The following is a 20704-nucleotide window of genomic DNA, read 5'->3' on the forward strand; positions in this document are numbered from 1 at the left end:
GAGCGCTCCTGCCTGATAGATACACTGAAACAGGGTTTGGAGCCATCGCACAAACTCAATAACACACTTTAACCTCTGCGTCCATGCTCAGACCGACATCTGCCTTTCCTTCTGTCTGCTTTTTAACAAATCTGTCATATTTACTATGTTAACATTAAACAGATCAGACGTTTATGATCCGAGTGCCTCAATGCTAACGTCACCAACCCACTGGCTCCCAGCAAAACACCGACTCACACACAGTCCAAAACTCCACACAAGCTAAGAGCTAAAGAGGCTTCACACAGGGTTGAGACAGAGAGCACGGTACAGTTAGCCAGCTAGCTGCCAAGTTAGGCAGGTAGCAATTTGTCTACATTAGCATAGAAGCTAGCTAAAATTAGCCACTGGAGACCTGACTCACGGAGGGCACTCCATTCACTGTTATTTGTCTAGCTAATTTTAGCTAATAGCAGCAAGCACTGTAGCACTCTTTTCTTACACAGATAAAAAGACACTAAAGTCAAATTTGGTCAAAGACTTTTTTCCACCACATCATATCATGTAACATTCATTTCATATGCTAGCCTTAGCCTGCTTATTAATGCTACAGCAGGTAAGCTAACACAAGTAGCTAACTTTAGCTGTTTGACCCACGAGAATAACTGCGTCAGTCTCATTAAGACCTTCAAATTATAGAGAATTGCTGGTTTTCAGGATCAGATCCGACCCTTAACTGTCTGTTTTAGGGCTAGCTGGTTAATGACCAACATGGATGAGCTACAAACCATCCCACACAGAAAAAAGTAATCCAATGATTCTCCATCACTACGAGGGACGTTGAACAAAAAATGTTCAGAAAAACCAAACTGAGCCCAGACTCAACATGGCGATGATGACGAGGAGGACTGAAGATTATGAGAGGTGTAAAAACAGTATAGTGCACCTCAGATGAATAATTAACAGCCTCCTTCCTCTATTGTCTATTTTTAACAGGAAAGGAGAGAAGTGAGAGAAGCAGCAAAAACCTTAACTTCCACCAAAGAACAACGGAGGCGGCTTAGAGAAACTGAGGAAGAGGAGGAGGAAGCATGATTGCTCCACAGCAGGCAAGCACACCTGTGGTTTAAAGTAAGGATGCAAACTAAAAACTGACCAACACGTCCCATCAGAAACACCTCCATGGGTCGTTACAGATGGCAGGAAACGAGAGATTAACTGCGAGTAACGGAAGATGAAGAGGAGGAGAAAGTGGAGAGGAAGGAGGTGAGCTTTGGAGAACGAATCGGACAGAGGAGATTAAAACGAGACGTTTCAGAGAGGAGAGCAGCTGAAGCTGTGAAGCAGGAGAGGATGAGGAGGGTGAGAGGAACATGTGAAGGTTTGAAAGAAGAGGGAGCAGCAGGTGGTGAGGAGGAGCAAATGAGGAAGATGTGGTGTAAATCGTTCAGTCTGAGGCTCCGGGTTTCTCGACCCACAGCCCTTCCTCGTCCCTGCAGAGATCAGTTAGTGGAAAATAAATTCATGCATCCTGAAACATTTCCTCCTGTAAACCAAGCCGAGCGTCCAGCTGTCGCCCAGCAACCGCACTGCTTCTCATCTGTTTCTGTCCGTGTGCTCGTCCCAACAATGCTAACGACATCTTTGTGTCTACACGAAGGAAACAGTGAGGCAGCGTACGACACGACCTCTGCAGAACGCAGCAGGTCAGCCAGTCAGCCTCGATTTTACACCAAACCAGCATTTAAGACCTATTTGAAACACATTCTTCACTCTTCTCATATCCTGAAGCTGTGAGGCCTTCTTCTTCATCTTTAGCGCTGCCACAGTAACCATCAGGATGTTCTGCTGTTCGTGGAAAAAGCAGGAAACTGCTGAGACTTGACAGCTGACCTGTCACCTGTTCAGGTCACCTGCTGCATTTTGTGTTCGTGCTGATGGTTTCAGGTTTGGCGGTTAGACCAACGTTAGCCTGAGTATGGAGAAGGCCCTGTAACAGCGTCTCTTCCTGTTCTTCTTCTTCTTCTTCTGTGGTATTTGTGACTACTTGAATTGACTTTATCATTAACTTCTCTTTTTGTTCCAGCATTACAGACCAACAAATGATCTCACTATTCCCGTTCCTCCACCACAGAGGAAGCAAACATTCCTCACACTAGGATCCTCGGTAACGGGACAGCAGGTGTCTGAACTACAACTTCCAGAAGAAAAACTACAAAATCTCACTTGACCGCCACGATGTTCCAGCAGGTCACATGATGGAGCCCGTGTTATAAACTGGATCTCTGTGTTTCCCTTCAGGGTCCTGAGTCTCTTTTGTCCACTTCCTCCCTGAACTCTGGAAACCATCACTGACAGCAGCATGCTTCACTGTGGGAGTAAAATTAGAAACCAGAGCTGTACCAGCCACACATTATTGTGTGTGTGTAGAAGTGTTCAGATGGCTGGTTTTCGTGTGTGTGTTTCCAGAACAGAGCAGCCGGATCTGATCCGAAGCCTTTGCTAAGCTAATCGAGTTAGCCACCGGACAAACGGAAGGAAAGGCCTCGTTCTGTCGGAGCTCATCTCCTCTGTTCCCAGCACATCCCTGCTTTCAGGAATCTCTGTCTTCCCAAACATTTGGCCCTTTCAGACAGACACGAAGACGGATGCAGGTTTTATTTAGAAACCTAACCCAGCGCAGATGTTTATTACTGCCACACTCTGTGGCTGTGCTCAGGTTTCATGTACCAAATGATCATTAGCCAGTCAGCAACAAACAGCAGAAAGAGAGCGCGAAACGATTTATATTACATATAAATAAGTAATTATAGTTTATGATGATAGTAGGTGGCAAAAATGCAAGGTTTGGGTGTGACAATCTGATTGGACAGTTAAGGTTAAAGATGACGGCTGGTCTGGGGTCCGTGCTCACATGTGCTGCTGCACCAGGAGAACACCAAGCTGTTCCAAAAACACCACTATCTCCATTAAAGGTGTTTAAACAGAAGTGTTGTAGCTCCAGCTCCACTGGAAAATGACTGTGCTGTGGCCATGATGACCTCATCAAACGCCTCGCCGCTCACTCACCGAGGACACGTAGAGAAGACGTACTCATAACCTGACCCTCCACGTTAGACCTGACGGTCTTTCACCTGGATGTCACCTGCAGCAGGAACCTCCTGACAGGCGGAGCTGCTGAAGCCGGCTGCCAGCATCCATCACCCACTCACACCCAACGCCGAGCACATGGGGAACAGCAGGGCGCATCGTAAATCAGCCGCCGTGGGAATGTTTATACTACAGTTCAATAATCTAATAATAAACCTGGTGATTTCATAAAGGCTCGTTTCATTAACTGACATTAACCTGAGACTGTAAACTGAGCTTAGACAAACACCTGATTATCCTAAATTAGAGATTAATGTCTCAGTGTGTACTCTGACAAACTGATAAGGTCTGTGGAGGCCCCGAGGGCACACGCGTGTCTCATCAGTCACACGGTTCCTGAGCAGCAGCCGCCGCCAAACGTGTCCGGCTCACTTCATACAGCACGTTTCACGGTTAAGGAAACAGAAGGAGCTTCCTGCATCACAGACAGTGTTCATCCGACACAGGCTCACTGACAGCAAACCACAAAACAAAGAAACCGGAGAGCCAGAGAGCAGGGTGCACAGTGGGTGTGGCCACTTGAACTACCAATGGGAGTGAAGGTTACCTGACACGTGATACAGCAGTAAACACAGAGGGTTAACCATGTGGTGACGCTGTGCCTATGATTACTCTGCTGTTAATCAGTCACACTTTTCACTGATTGGCTGCTCCCTGTAAACAGAAGGTTTGAACAGCAGGTGGGCGTGGCTTCTGTCCCTGACTCGGTAAATCTGCTTTTATTAACCAATCAAAGCACTTTGTTACTACGAGCTACATTCACAGGCACAAGCTGACCCGATCAGGTCTATGTGACATCACAGAGATCCACGAGCTGAAAAAACTGATAATCTGAGTGTTGAGGGACTAACACCGACCGTGTTAACACGAACACCCTCCACTGGAACAGACACGTGACAATAACATCTGGATAACAAGTGCACATCTGTTTTTAATGAAAACTGAATCATTCAAAGATTCCACACACATTTGCGGCGCCGTGCTCCTGTTAACGATCCACGCCTGCCCCGAGGCCTGACACAGGCGGCTCAAACACACTTAATTAAAAGAAGCATGTCTTCACTGGAGGATCTCAGAGGTGGAGGACTTGAGCTTATTAATTCAGGTAGTGGGCAGCTTATGTAACACAAAGTCGGGACGATAAGTCGTCCGTTTGGCTGCGCCAACATCGCGAGGGGGCAGCCATCAAAGTTCCCTGAACCGTCTTTAATGGAGCTTCATTATGAGGAAGACAGAGAACAGGAGCGTTTGTGATGAAGCGGCGGATCGTTTCCTGTCTGACGCTGGAAACACAGACAGGAAGTGATGGAGAATCATTGGATTACTGTGAGCCGCTGACCCGGCTCGTGACCCAAGGAGACCAGGGTCACTTTAAAAAACCACGCCTACCTGAGAGTCAATCACCAAACATCCTTCATCATTTTATTATTCATGTGGATGAAAACGTCTCTCGTAGTGAATTCATTCAAATAGTTCAGTCGTTTCGTAACATCAAGGAAAAAAAGTTTGTTCTCCAAATAAAATAATTGTTCGGCATGTAATCAGATTACATAATTAAACAGTATCATCCCTGGATTCTCTCAAACAACTGCAGTAAGAAACCGTTATCCTTAACCTCGAAGGAGAGGTCAGAGGTCAAATGGCTTCTTGTCAGTTTTCCACCAGTAAATGATGACGTTGACCTCGGTGGATGGAAGTTGGAGACAGACGGACAGAGGGATCGGGTCGTGAAGAGCTCCGCCTCACCTCGGCTACTGAGCTCTGGACCGTGCAAGAAGGCGGAGCTCCGGGTTTGGTGCACAGTGAGATTCTAGGATTTTGATTGGATGTTACTGGGCACGCCCTCGTCCAAACTTCTGGAAACAAAATGTGTGGATGTGGAGTCTAAACAGTTCTAAAGCTACTGTGATGATTATTAACGATGTTAAATCTGTCAAACACAAAAAGAGCTGCTGCACATTTTATTTTGAAAGGAGTCACGGCTTGTTCCTGTCAGTGCACATCATGTTTGGTACACAAACTGCGCCTCTCTCCCGGCGGAGCGGCCCGACATGAATTTCATTAAGAAAATCAATTAAGGTGGACGTCTCTCGCCTCACACGGAGGGGTGGAGGGGCGGAGGAGGGCGGTGCGCCTCGTTCTTTGTTCTCTTTGTTTTAGAGGCCGCGGTGCTGCAGAGCCGGACCTGCAAGCCTCTTAAATTGGCATCCCCCCCCCATGTATCTCCCCCTATTGCTGCCTCCCTCCCCCCATCCCTTTACCCATCTCCTCCTGCTGCCCCATCCTGCCAGCTCCTCCTCCATCAACTCTCCATTACCACCTCCCCCACCTCCACAGATTTCACGTTTTCATCCTGCCCCCACCTCCTCCCCCCTCGCTGTCATGTTTGTGGTTTCCACGGAAACTGATGTCTGTTCTAATGATGCTGATTTGATAAAATTCTGATTCCATAAACAGATTTTAAGAAACAAGCCTGAAACTACTGGTCACCATCACCACCATCATCATCATCACCACAGGGATCTTCACTCTGCAGCTCGTGCATGTGAGCATTATGAGCATGTGCAGCAGGACTGAGAAGAGTTGGTGAACCGAGTGGTTACACCACCACCTCAGTTTGGTTTTTAACGTTACTGTTCATTAACAGAAACATCGAAACGTGCTGAACTTTTAAACACGTGCCGGTTTATCCGATCTACGAGTGATGGAGCAGCTGTGTTTTCCCTGGTTGTCTTCTGACTGAGTCAACGTCTCCTCCAGCGTGAACAGGAAGTGGCTCACTGTGGGCGAGGACAAAGAAAGAGCGTGTCTGTTGTAACACCAGAAGCTTTGATTTTAGTCTTACTTCCTCATCATTGTGAAGTGTTTCTGCATAAAATATTCCAAATATTCCACATCTGCTTTGCTCAGAAGCAAGGAAAGAAAAAAGGCCGCGTGATGACGTCATACTAACTGCTGTTGATCGTTGTGGTACGGAGTCACCAGTTTGTCTAGATTTGGGTTTTAATGATGTGAACATACTGTAATCCATTTCTGACATAAAGGAAAACAAATCCTTTAATTTAGTAGCTACAACCGCTCCACTCTGGACAAGGCTGATTAAACTGTCCTCATTAATCCCAATGGATGGGTGGATGATAGATGGATTTATGGGTGGAGGATTGGATGGATGATGGGTGGATGGATGGACCACGACGGTCATGACGAAAACACTCAGCTTCAGACGCCATGACCCAGCAGGTGACGTCATGATGGCCGCGTCCTTCAGGAGGGAAGTCTCAGCTTTGGCAGAGGTGTGCATGTGCCCAAACTCAGCAGAGAGCCGTAACACATTAAACGCATCGGTTTTAGTCAGAATAGCAGGAGAACATCCCACCTGCAGCAGGATAAATGAAACCCACTCAGACACAAAGAGCTCGGCTCCGTTTGTGTGCTGAAAGCTGCTTTCAGTGAGTCATCGTCGCGGTGAAAATCAGTACGCTGTGAAGAGGCCGCGGTGCTGAAGGTGCACGGCAGCGTCACCGTAATCACCGCAGACATCTCACCGCCTCCTGTGACCGAGCAAAGGAAGCAACGCCTAACCGCCAAAGAGGGGCATACAGGAAGTGACGGGAGCCACGTTTAAACGTCGGCGGGATGGACAGGTGGCGGAAAAACCGACCGATGCTCAGCATCCAGTCCAGCAGCATCCCAAGATCGATGAGGGCCGGAGGGAAGAGGATCACCTCTGAACAGAGGGAGAGGGGAAGATATTGATAAGAAGCAACACACACGCACGCACACACACACACAGACAGACACACACACACACAAACACACACGCACAAGCAGGGTGCAGGCCGGCTGCTCCACTGCAGAATATTGATCGCTCAGAAAACCAGCCTTGAGGAGGAGGTGTGTGTGTGTGTGTTTATGAACATGTACACACTGTAATGAAGCAGAGGTAGCACAGAGGCAGTGCATGTCTGTCTGCTTCCTGTCTGTCTGTCAGCTTATAAAACCCTCACACAGTGTGCAGCAGAGATGCAGCGCAGGGATAATCGATGAGCAGCTGCTGACCTTCGCTGAGTTCAGGAGGATGACCCTGGTGATGGTTTCAGTCTGCCGTTATTCTACTAAGCCGAAGGTAAAAAACTAGCCATGAAAACTCATTCCAGCTGCTCAGATAAAAACATAAAGTAGACGTCAAATAAGGAGTCATATTGTGTAGTTACATAAAATCAAAGGTGCTAGCTGAAGGACTGGAGCTGCTGACAGCGGATCTCGTCACAGCCACAGAAACAGACACAAGGATTAATAAACGACCTGAAGCAGAATCACGTGAAAGTATCAGCCACCCTCTCCGGTGCAAAAGCTCCTCTGTCTAACCTCACAATGAAGAAAAGAAGGCCGCCACATTGCTGTCATGACAACAACACCTATGAAGCCTCAAAGCGAAAGCCCACAAGCAACTACAAAAAGAAGGTCATCAGTTCCCTGGAACAACTTAAAAAGGATTCTGACACTCTCCGCCCTACATACCACCGCCTGTACCCAGGGGGCGCTATACCCTCTATATACGGACTTCCAAAGATCCACAAAGAAGGAGCCCCACTCAGACCCACTGTTAGCAGTACAAAGTCAGCCACCTACAACATTTCAAAACACCACCACCATCCTAGCTCTGCAAACTCCCCCTGGATCCAGATGAAACCACAGCGCTGTGGTCTCAGGCTTGCATGCCGAGGCAGTGGAGACGGTCAGAAAGCGACTACAACAAGACCCCTGCTTAGAAAACAGAAGCTTCACCCCGATCAGACCTGCACACTGTTACACCTCTGCCTTACCTCCACATATTTAAATACAACCAGGGCAGTCACAAACACACACAAACATGCGGTTATCCAGACTGGGCTTTCATCAAAGATGCTCAGAGAAGAAGGTCAGACACCAACGAGGAAGAATCACAGGGCCATCATCATCCCTCATGTAGCAGGTTTACCAGAGACACAGTCTTCTCCAAGCAGGACATCCCAGTGTACTTCAGACCCAGCAACACACTCAGACACAAACTGGTTCATCACAAACACAAACTCAACCACGCAGCTGTGCAGAGCTCAGACCTGGAGACAGCAAACAGCCCCACATAGAAGAGCCACCTCCACGGGACCAGGCTCAGCTGTACATCTGCATCTAAAGGTCAAAGGTCACTTGCCGGCAGATTTCCCGCTGTGGCGAACGTGCCTTTAACCAGCTTTGCTGTCAGGCCGTTAGCGACTTCTGTTCTTCCACGTTAACAATCAGCCTCACCCGACCTTTTCCCAAAGCACGCATAGCGTGTGTCAAACCACCTCCTCCGTCCTTAAAACCATCCTGCGCATTAACTCTTTCTCCCACGGAGACGAGAACCGACAACCTCGCAGAGATGACTCCTCCCACTAAACATGTTGTTTGACGACTGTTTGAACAGGTTCTGGGTTTTTGCCCCAGTAGAGGCAGATCGCCCTCAGACACACAGTGACTGTGGTCAGGACAGGAAGGAGTGTGTGTCTGTGTGTGTCTGTCTGTGTCTGTCTGTCTGTGTCTGTGTGTGTGTGTGTCTGTCTATGTCTGTCTGTCTGTGTCTGTGTGTGTGTCTGTCTGTCAGTCTGTGTGTCAGTCTGTGTGTGTCTGTGTGTCTGTCTGTGTGTGTGTCTGTGTGTCTGTCTGTGTCTGTCTGTCTGTGTGTCAGTCTGTGTGTGTCTGTCTGTGTGTGTCTGTGTGTCTGTCTGTGTGTCTGTCTGTGTGTGTGTCTGTGTGTCTGTCTGTGTCTGTCAGTCTGTGTGTCAGTCTGTGTGTGTCTGTCTGTGTGTGTCTGTGTGTCTGTCTGTGTGTCTGTCTGTCAGTCTGTGTGTCTGTCTGTCTGTGTGTCTCTGTCTGTGTGTCTGTCTGTGTGTGTGTGTGTGTGTGTGTCTGTGTGTCTCTGTGTGTGTGTGTCTGTCTGTCTGTGTGTGTGTGTGTGTGTGTGTGTGTCTGTGTGTCTGTGTATCTGTGTGTCTGTCTGTGTGTGTCTGTGTGTCTGTCTGTGTGTGTGTGTCTGTCTGTCTGTGTGTGTGTGTGTGTGTGTCTGTGTGTCTGTCTGTGTGTGTCTGTGTATCTGTGTGTCTGTCTGTGTGTGTCTGTCTGTCTGTGTGTGTGTCTGTGTGTGTGTGTGTGTCTGTGTATCTGTGTGTGTGTCTGTGTGTGTGTCTGTGTGTGTGTGTCTGTCTGTGTGTGTGTCTGTCTGTGTGTGTCTGTCTGTCTGTGTGTGTGTCTGTGTATCTGTGTGTCTGTCTGTGTGTGTCTGTCTGTCTGTGTGTGTCTGTCTGTGTGTGTGTCCGTGTGTGTGTCTGTGTGTCTGTCTGTCTGTGTGTGTCTCCATGTGTGTGTCCAGGAGCTAAATGGCCGAGAGGAACAGAGATGGCAGAGTGACAGTGAGGAGGAGGAGCTCTTCTATTCATTTCTACACACACACTGACCTTGTCCTGATATTAGAGAAGCACTGAGTGTGTGTGTGTGCGTCTGTGTGTGTGTGGGCATTGTAATGTATGCAGACACATATATAGGTGGACAGTGTGTGTTACATGTGTGTGGGAGACAGCTATGACACATCTGCTGTTAGAGACAAATCTCCTCGGTCTGCCTGCGTGTCGGCGAGTCGGCTGAAGCTACGGCGCTCTGCGTTAAAGAGGCGGGGCAACAGATGGAGACAGGTGGAGCACGATTTCTTAAAGAATGAAACAGGATGAAGGTTTTCTGTTTGGAAATGTTAGTTTACTTTTATCAGCTTTAGTCTGTTTAGTTGTTATTACATTATTATAACATGGAGGATGTCTGTCCTTCATTACAGGGCTGCAGCTATCGATTATTTTAGTAATCGATTACTCCATCGCATAAGTAATCCTTCTGTCTTATTAATGAGCAATAATAATAGTCAAAACCAGCTCTTTCAAGATGAACTGCTCACTGGTTTCCAGTTTGGAAATGTCACTGTTTCTTACGTGTGTGTGTGAGTGTGTGTGTGTGTGTGTGTGTGTGTGTGTGTGTGTGTGTGTGTGTGTGTGTGTGTGTGTGTGTGTGTACGGGTTCGTACTATCCTGGTGGGGACCAAAATCTGACTTTTACTATCCTGGTGGGGACTTTCTGCACCGTGGGGACCAAAATCCAGGTCCCCTCGGGGTTGAAAGCAATTTTCACACTCAAAATGCGGTTTTACTGTCAGGGTTACAATTAGGTTATGGTTAGGTTTAGGGTAAGGGTTAGGGTTAGGCATTCATTTTTAATGGTTAGGGTTAGGGTAAGGGGCTAGGGAAAGCATTATGTCAATGGGATGTCCCCACGAGGATAGCAAACCAGACATGTGTGTGTGTGTGTGTGTGTGTGTGTGTGTGTGTGTGTGTGTGTATGTGTGTGTGCCTTTAAAGGAGAACGTGGTGTCTGCGATGAAGAACAGCAGGTCAGCGTTCGGAGGCGTTTACTGCCCCGTGTTTATTTTTATCAGCTTGTGACAAAACATTTTATTTTTATATTTATTAATGACATTTAGCTGAGACAATATTTTAATTTATTTCACCTTCAATCTGAAATAAATCTGGCCCGGTACACCCCGTGCCCACCTTTAGACTCGGCCCTGTTCGCTTCCATGTAAAACAGGACGTCAGCCTTCAGCGATTCACAGAACAAGTCCTTCATGTTTTTGTCCTTTTTAAAATAAACACAGAACAAAGCTGATGTTAAACTCTGGTGTTGCACTTTCATTCTCATCTGTGTTCAGCTCACTGATTACATGTGAAACAGAAGCTGCTTCGGTGAGCACGGATCTCCACGTTTCTCTCTGCGTGCGGAGCAGATGGAGACAATCATTGGAGACACAACCAGAGGCTGAAAGTAGAGCTGACGAGGATGAAACAAGGCGAGCAATTCAGAAATAAAACAGGAAATGACTCAAGCGGCTCCAAACCAAGACAAACTCGTTTTCTGCACAAACAAGGAAATGATGCTTGTCTGACAGAGCGCCCGCTGATGAAGACGTCCCACAGCGGCAGACACGAGGCCACACAGCTCCACATATACCACATCCATCTCTCTGCTGCTTATTGCTGTGAAACCCGATCTCCACGTGAAACGGCCCAAATCTAATCTTACAGGTCAGAGTGCAGCCGGGTGTCTGCACGTATCAGCCGGTGATGCGTGTCCTCCTCCGTGCTGCTAACACCATCCACACACCTGAGTCAGGTGATCGTCCACAGCTCAGAGCGTGACCAGCATGCACGTGGACCTTTAGCTCATTGAGCAGCTCTGGGTGGTTCTGGAAGATTCTTTACAGGACGGCCTCGTCGCTCTGCAGCCATCTTGGTAACGCTCCGGCGGCAGATGTTCGGATGTCACAGACCAAACCCAACGAAAGCAGAGAGCAACATGTGCATCGAGTACAGGTGTCCAAGAACCATCAAACCAACAACAGATACACACACTTTGCTCCGTGTGTGTGTGTGTGTGTGTTTGTGTGTGTGTGTTTGAGTGTTTGTGTTTGTGTGTGTGTGTTTGAGTGTTTGTGTTTGTGTGTGTGTGTGTGTGTTTGTGTTTGTGTGTTTGTGTGTTTGTGTTTGTGTGTGTGTGTTTGTGTTTGTGTGTTTGTGTGTGTGTTTGTGTGTTTGTGTGTGTGTGTGTTTGTGTGTGTGTGTGTGTTTGTGTGTGTGTGTGTGTGTGTTTGTGTGTGTGTTTGTGTTTGTGTGTGTGTTTGTGTGTGTGTGTGTGTGTGTGTGTTTGTGTTTGTGTGTGTGTGTGTGCGCCTTGATTGACAGTGTGTTCTGAACTGTCACCATGGAAACTGAACTTCCACAGTCCATGCAGAGTGAGGGAGTCGGCAGGGCCGCTCGGTGTCAGCGGCAGGATTCATGACTGTTACTGAATCCAAACTACTGAAGCAGGAACACACGCCGCGTATTTATTTACTCCACGAATCACGCGGCCCAAAGCGAACGCAGCACGAAGCGAGGCTCGCGCTTCCTGTTTCAAGAGCTGAGAAAGAAAAGAAGACGTCGTTCTTTCTCTCTTTGTTATCTATCAGCCACACTGCACGACACACGTGCTAATGACTGACCTTACACTCCAGGACCAAACGGCTCTGATGATACGAGGGGGGGTATAAAGTCTCACCTCTGACGACATCGAGATCATCCGCTCGTCTACAAGGAAACAGAAAGATAACCGCCGCTACAGGAATCAGTCAGCTGCTGGTGTAGTCAGTGGTTTCATGTGTGATGCTCTCCGAGATCAGTGCCGCTGGATTTAAATACAACAGGAACAAACTGATTTTGAGCAAACAGCTGAAATGCCACAGATACACCGTGTCAGCGTCTGCTACACCAGCTACACCACCCAGAACACACCAGCTACTGCTGTCCTGGAACAGAAGAGAAGCATTCATGAAGGCTCAAACACCGACGCCGTGACGCTCACGTGGAACTGTGGAACGCTTAATCGCGGCGTCGGGAAAACACTGATCTGCGCACTAAATAAAATATCATAATCTTTGTTAAAGCAGCAGAAAAAACTACTTCAAACACTAAAGCAGCCCTCCGTCCTGTCCTCTGTCCTCTCCTATCTGCCATCATCCCGCAGCACTAAGACGCAGAGCGGCGGACAAAAAGCCATCGAGTTCATCCCAACGCTGCTGAGCGGCGAGCCTCATCAGAGGGCGGAGGGAGCTGCTGTAAACAGCTAATAACACAGCACTAATTCTTCTACGGCGCTGCAGAGGGTGTGAGACACCAACCAGAGACCCGAGCGCTCCGCCCTCTCTGCCAATCAGGAAGCGAGCCGGCGAGCCGAGGCCCGGTAATGACAATCTAAGCCGGCCTAGTCCAGGCGGCCCAGATCTGCCCCGCGCTCGCAGATTAACCCCGATCTCCTGCAGGGGGCCGTCCAAGCCCCACAGCATGGATTAGTCAGGTCAAAGGTCACCGATGGACCAGGCTAGTTTCACCGCCAGTCAGCACAAACATCACATCGACAACCTCATTAACCAATCAGACGCTGCACCAAGGCAAAGGGGAGGGAACACAGCCGAAACATTAGGACCAGCTGCAGAGTCAGAGACTGTACCTGAGCACACACACACACGCACGCACACACACACGCACGCACGCACACACAGACGCACACACACACACACACACTCACACGTGCGCACGCACACACACACACACACACACACGCACACAGTATGAGCAGCAGTCAGCTTCAGCACACTGAGCTGTCTCTACTAACAGCCAGGACCTGCACACACACACACACACACACTCACACGTGCGCACGCACACACACACACACACACACACGCACACAGTATGAGCAGCAGTCAGCTTCAGCACACTGAGCTGTCTCTACTAACAGCCAGGACCTGCACACACACACACGTGCGCACGCACACACACACACACACACACACACGCACACGTGCGCACGCACACACACACACACACACACACACGCACACAGTATGAGCAGCAGTCAGCTTCAGCACACTGAGCTGTCTCTACTAACAGCCAGGACCTGCACACACACCAGAGCCTCTCTGGAGGAACTCTGCAGTTCCAGCAGCTGAGAACCGACCACAGTCAGGAGCATGGCGGCAGGCGGCGCTGGCCACGCAGATCTCAGGTAATCACATGGCAGCACTTCCTGTGTGACCACAGAGACGGACACGTGTGGTGCTGGAGGCGGGGCTTTCTGGTAAATCAGCTGTTTTGTGCAGGTTCCTGTTGTGGACGAGCTCACTGTAACCAGGCTACAAACACAAAGGCCCAAACGGGACGCGACACCCCGCCAGCCTCTCGGGGCGTGTGACGGTGAGGCGGCTTTGAGCCACATGTCCTTCTGCTCGGGTATTCCAATTATAAACGGGGACGGACTCGAACCCTCGCCGGGTCACCAAAGACCGTTTAAGTGAACATGTGACAGTGTTGGTCAGGGCAGACTCACAGCCAGCAGCTCTAACATGTATAAAGCAGGTAAGAGATGACAGCGGCACCGACGCCGTCGGGATACCTGTGGCACACCGAGTAAATGGGAACGCCTTAATCCTGGATGCAGCATCCAATGGGATCGCCCCGGCATCTCAATGAGGAGGCAAACTTTAGCTTCTGATGTTTTTATTAACAGAAATAATCATTTATTTTTATTAAAATAAGGATGTTTGGAAGAAGCAGTCTGTGCCATGAACAGAAGAAGAGGAGGACAGGAAGGAGACTCGCATCGCGGCGGCGTCTGAGATATACGTCAGAAGAAACTAGCTTTAACATTTATGGCAGGTTCTCACAGGAACCTCTCTCTGTTCCTCTTTCCACTAAATGATGCTTCACCCTGAGGCCTATAAGCAGGAGGTGCTGTGGGCGGAGCTCTGATTTCACAGACACCATCAGGACGACAGGCAGAACTGAAGCGTCGGCTTCAGCTTCAGCTTGTCTCCTTGGTTTCCACCTGAAACTCTGAGCAGACTTTAACCCTGCAAACACTGCACACAAAGAGCTCCGCCTCTTACACCCACGCCACCCACGCCCGCCTGAAGGGTCAAGCTGCTCCTAAACAAACAAGAACTGAAGGAGACGAGAAGCATCCCCGCGTTTATCCTCACGCACACCCATGGGTGAAGCCAACATGTCACATGACCAGCGAGTGCTGGATTCTCACGCTCGTTCAGCGTGACGTCTCTTCGCTCGGCGATGACAGGGACCCAAAAATATCATTTTTTCCTTTAAAAAGTAGAAAACAGATTTCTGCAAACGTCGCTGCTCATTGGTCACTAGCAGATGTTCCAGGTATTGGTTGCCTAGGTAACCCTTACTTACTACCCGCTCATGTCAATCAGCAGTGGGCTGCGCTCTCATTGGTGGTCAATTCAAACGGTAGGTTCAAAGTTTATTTCGGGCCCCGCCCACTGTGATGTTTGTTAGTCGTTGAGTTTCCGTGGTCGTGACTACTTCCAGAGACTCTAGTGAACTGACGCAGTGCTCAGTCTCCATGGCAACATGTGCAGCGGACATGTTACCATGGAATGATACTCAGTGGTCATACTCAGCAACCAGAAGTTACTCATTTCTAAAAACTCACCACCTCCATCACCGTGAACCGCCACAGGAGGACGCCTCGTCCTCAGGCTGATCAGAGCCCTCGGACTACTCGGACTTTGTCAACCTGCAGTTCCTCTGCCGTCCAGCAGAGGCAGCAGTGAGTGCACAGTATGTGCTAAGTTTCCTAGCTTTCACCAACTATACAGCGAGATAACGATGATTTATCGAAGAACGGCCTCTGACCATCGTAAAACTGAAAACATACAAAATATCGTATTAGCTAACTAACATCAATAACTAGCTTGTTACACGCTTACTGCAAGCTAACGAGATAAAACGTTCATACTCAGTTAAACGTACAAATAATCAAACCAAGTATAAACAAAACAAAGAGACAATCATTATTTTATCATCGCGCTTACTTATGGATAAAGCAACATTTTAAGGTCCATATCAGCTGAAAACAATAGCACTTCGGCACAGCCACTAGAGGGAGCTCTAGGTCAGTCTGTAAAGCTGTATAATCCAGTGTAACTTGTAAAAGGCAGAACAGGGATCTGTATCTGAGTGACTGATAATTCAGGACTCTCATTTAAATTCGTTCACTTTTTAAAAAAAAGATGTTGTGAGTTTTGCGGTGATGTCACAGTGCTTACATCTGTCAGTTCAGTTTTAGGCTACGTTCACACGTACACGGGTATTTTTGAAAACACATTTTTTTCTATGTGTTTGCACCTTTCGTCCACACGTAAACGGCGTTTTCCATCACTGAAAACTGAGATTTTTGAAAACTCAGTTTTTGGGTTTACGTGTGGACGAGGAAAACAGAGATTTATTCACGCAACCTCAAAGGTGTGCGCCGTTTTTGACGTCACGCTGTGCGCCACGTTATTGTTTACATGAGATGAATTTCTACAATGGTGGATAGAGACAAAATACTGTTGCTGTTAATCTGACTGTCTGCAGTTTTTACACACTTACTGTCCCTCCATTTACACAGACAGAGGCGTCAGAGTGAACTTCTCCGTTCAACACAGACACAACCCAAATCCCCACGTCGTTTTTGAATAAATTTACTTTTTTTAAAAGTTTAAATTTATGCATGCTGTATGCATTTTGTTCATTCCTAAGTTGTGAGTCTGCAGCAACCAAAATACTGTCTTTAGTTATTAACGTTTGAAATGATGAAGGCACCTGAGAAGTAACACAAAATTATCTGCCTTTCCAGAAAAACACAAACTTTCAGAAGTACTTAATGTTTTGTGAGGGTACAAAACCCTGTTTAGTCTTTCCCAACCAGGCTTCTAGACTTCTGATTGGCCAACATTTCATTTTTAGCGTTTACATGTGGACGGGATTTAAAAAAAATGAAAACGGAAAATCTCAGTTTTCGAAAATACCCGTGTACGTGTGGACGTAGCCTCAGCTTAAAATCACAACAACAGTGACCAATAGGCGCTTCACAGGGGGGTGAAGACCCTACGATAACATCCACGCTTCAGCGTCTCAGAGGTCATGATGTTCTGTTCTGGCTGTTCAAAGGCGCTCAGCGAGCAGACCTCGATCTCTCCTGAGCTCAGAGCATTTCCACGATGCACCACAGACTCCAGAAATAGAGAGACCCAGCCCAGCCAGAAGGGAGAGGAAGAGGATGAAGAGGAAAAGGGGATTAGCAGGCAGGCAGGCAGGCAGGCAGGCAGGCAGGCAGGCAGGCTGCCCCCCCCCCCCCCCCCCCCCCCCCGGCCCTCCTGCTGTGCTCATGGCCAGGTCAAAGGAAAAGTGCAGTTATTTTGGATCTAATCAGGCCTTCACACAAGGACTTATCCTGGGAAGGCTCCTCCCGTCCTCCTGTCCCCTAGCAGAAGATGGACATGACAAGGAGGAGGAGCTAAGGACAGCCCCGCACCGCGGCACACACTTACATCTTCCTGTCAAATAGGATGACAGTAGATTTCTTCTTTTAAATGTTCTGTTATTGCTTGTTTAGTGTCTGGACTTGTGGAGGTGTGATGCGTTTCCTGTGTTTTTGTGGATTCAGACTCCTGCAGCGATTAATCAGGTCTGCCTTCACCGTTCTGGAAACAGAACGGCGAGGGCGGGACGTTTGATTTTACAGGAACACCCTGAAACGGGCACGTCGCTGCGTCACGCCCACGAGCCTGTGTCAGCACAGCTGGACTCCGGTTGTCATGGAGACCCATCACATACCTGAAAGCTCACGCTCACCAGGCCCGGGTCGGACCCCGCCTCTACTTCATTCTCATTTATGTAGACCTCAGTCTGCTCTGATTGGCTAAAAACAAAAGTTTGGGATATTACCGTCTTCGGTATCCCCGCCCATCCCAAACATTGGTAAAGGAGGGCTGCCGCCTGCAGGAGTTATGACTCTGCTTCAGTGTTTTCTCTGTGCCGTCCTCCTCCAGGAATCATTTTTAATCTCATAATTTCCTGGTTAAAAAAAACTTTAAAAAATACAGGCCCGTCCAGCGCCATCATGGCGTCCTGCCATCATTTCTCCCTGCACAGGTGCTCACGCCTGCAGAATAAATCAACTAATAATTAATAAAGGGTGTATCATAGCTCGTGGCTGTCATGTGTTTTACTCTCGTTGTAGACACAACAGGTACGCTGTGACATCACCATGGATTCAGGCGGCTGTCGGTCAGTCCAACAGCTGATCGTGACGGCTATCAGCTGATTCCATCTGAATGGTGTTTCTGAGCTGCAGCGTCAAAGAAAAAGGACTCCCATCTTCTAATCTCCCATCAGCATCTATGTGATCCGTCCTTGTGACTGTGACACGTGCTGATTCGCTCTGACTGACATGTCATCAGGAACACGATGAGCCGACGAGGAGCGTGGAGTCCACTCGAGACCGGAGGCAGAGTTTAAAGAGCCCGTCCTTCAGCTGGAGGAGCCTCGCTCTCAGAGAGCCTCCCACCCTGCTGCTGAAGGGCTCTCGAGCAAGGCGGCGAACTCTTATCAGCTCGAGGGCTGCGGCTCTGAATCGACGATCCAGCCGTGACCTCTGACCTCTGAAGGAAAGGCTCGTCTTTGAAAGTAGAGAAACTAGAACCGTGGAAGAAGAAGAGTAGAAACGCAGAGAGAGGCGGTCTCTGTGTGAGCAGCAGGGCGTGGCTTTATGTCTTCGTCACAGAGACACGCCCACACTGAGCATGTGAGTGTGATCACAGGTGGGGACATGCCCGTTTGGCGAGTCCCAGCGTGTTACAGGTGCAGGATTTGAACGTATTCAACATTTTTTTCTGTATCTGTGCGAGACGTTAGACCAAAACACCGACAGAGAAAAACATGCTGTACCTGCGCTCCTGAGCAGGTACACAAATATTAAACAAGCCACAAAATACAAACTCATGTCCACGATGCACACACATCGCAGTGAAGCAGCAGGATGTGCTCGGACCCACTCTGTCCTGAAAATGATATTCAGATTTATTTACATAGTCTCAAATCACAACGCAGTCGCCTTGAGGTGCTGCAAGCTAACGACCAAACAGTAACCCAGAGAAAGGCGACCGCCTGTGAGCGAGCACTTGGCAACCGTGGGAAGGAAAAACTCCCTCTGAACAGGAAGAAGAAGAAGCATGTCGTCAAGGGACAGAATATTTTGGACTGTCCTTCTGCTGTGAGGACAGCAGTGATGTCACCGCCGCTAATAAGATGTTAACCGCACGTGTTTGAACGCAGTGAAGTTTCCATGCAGCCATGTGATTGGTTAGAGCGGTACAGGTACATGTTTCACCTGTGCACTCGGATGCTTTCAAACTATTATAAAACATCAGTGAAATATTTGCACAGCAACATCAAACTCTGTGTGTGTGATGAGGATCAGTACGGTCAAAGCATAGCGCAGGAACGCTTCCATGATTTAAAACCAGCCAATCACAGCCCTGCTATCAGCTAACTGTTGTGCTGCTGTGTTAGATAAGATGAAAATTTACTGCCTCGCCACTCCTTCAAACCCACGCCCTCGCATCGCCCCAGCTAACGGGTTTCCACATCGGTAAGCCGAGTACATGTGGGACTAATCTGAATCCACGCAGTCACAGCGCGTTCGTCAGCAGAGGGTCGATGGTTTAGACGTTTCACCGTCGGCCATCATGTATCATGTGACAAGTTGAGCTGTTTAAGATTTCTCTGCATTCATAAACGACCACAGAGCAGGACGCTGAGCTCAGCGAGCTGTGAAACACCTGCAGGCTCAAAAACAACCCGATCATAAACACCAGCACCTCTGTGTGTGTGTGTGGGGGGGGGGCTTAGCCCCTGTGGACACGCCCCTGCTGTAAGGTAAAGGTTATACCACGTGACACGCCAGGAAACCGTCCCACAACCTCAAACCTGCCCCCGTCATCATGGAAGCCAGCAGCGACTGAAGCCCGATCAGTGCTCACTTGATAGTGAGCACTGATCACTATCAATCGATCGATCAGATAATTCATTTATTTGAATGTTTTGTAGCAAAGCAGGTGAACATGAGAGTCCGAGCTCACGAGGATTCTGAGGCTTTCATTCACGCGTGATCGACACATCGACGCTCCGCTGGCACGCGTCACTCACCGTTCGTCACCGTGTGCGGGTGCTCGGTCATTCCGCACAACCCGCACGCACGCACAGACGTAAACACGCGCACGGGAGCGTGTGCGCGGTCACCGGCTGCACGTGCGTGGCACCGGGAATATCACTGACCCCCCCCCCCCTTCCTGCCGCAGGACGCTCCGCGCAGTCCCGGGGAGCATCCCGGGTTCAGACCGCTAACCGGGACCGGAGTAATCCGCGGCTCGTAAACAAACACCTGCAGCCCGCTCACCTCCTCTCCTGCGCCCCGGGAACGTCCTCCTCCGCCGGCTCTCGGGCTTCTGTCTCCGGTTCTTCCTCCGCCTGCAGCTCCGTCACATGCACCGTAAATCCTGCTGCACCGGGAGGAGTGAGAGCGCACAGCGGGATCCTCAAGACTCACCGAGGCAAGCGGAGTGGGCGGGGCCACGCGCGCTTACGTCACAGAAGAGAGCGAGAGGGAGAGAGAGAGAGACCAGATGTGTTCTAACAATGGAGATCCGTCCGCTCGCTCTCTCCGTCCAGCCTTTGTTTTTCTCCCCGCCGACGATCCAGAACCGGCACCGGGACTCTGAGCAGGAGGCCGGAGGTCAGGAGGAGGTCTGCGGACTCCTCCACAGCCTCAGACCGTTCAGGGCAAAACGTAATCCCTAACTTGAGGACACATCTGTGTCAGGCTGAGGAAAGACTCTAAAATATTCACGTTAATGTCCGTGAAATAAAGAAATGCTGCGTGGAGCAGAAGACACGCAGTTTCTGTGGTCCAGTACGGAGGCCCAACAGTGACAAAATAAACTCACTGACACGCAGGTGTAACACGAATCAAGGTGACTATACGGAGGTTCACCTCCATATATATATATATATATATATATATATATATATATATATATATATATTTATTTATTTATTTATTTTTATTTATT

The 20704-nt window shown here is 48.8% G+C and overlaps 1 protein-coding gene across 3 annotated transcripts in view; it reads right to left on the minus strand.

Moving 5' to 3' along the window:
* LOC134619510 (nucleolar protein 4-like) overlaps positions 1 to 20704 on the minus strand; it is an 85835-nt gene that overhangs the window by 52370 nt on the left and 12761 nt on the right. Inside the window, exon 1 of one of the 3 annotated variants that reach the window (XM_063465354.1) lies at positions 20032 to 20169. The exons of 1 other annotated variant lie outside the window; for it this stretch is intronic. Coding sequence is in view for 1 of the 2 variants with exons in the window: in XM_063465352.2 (XP_063321422.1) it covers positions 12286 to 12306 (21 nt within the window). In the remaining variant the exon portion in view is untranslated. Of the gene's footprint in view, positions 1 to 12285; positions 12407 to 20031; positions 20170 to 20704 lie in introns of those variants that run through there. One more of the 3 variants, XM_063465352.2, reaches the window with a different exon arrangement.

Source organism: Pelmatolapia mariae, linkage group LG20 (genome assembly GCF_036321145.2).
Source record: "Pelmatolapia mariae isolate MD_Pm_ZW linkage group LG20, Pm_UMD_F_2, whole genome shotgun sequence".
Classification (NCBI taxonomy): domain Eukaryota; kingdom Metazoa; phylum Chordata; class Actinopteri; order Cichliformes; family Cichlidae; genus Pelmatolapia; species Pelmatolapia mariae.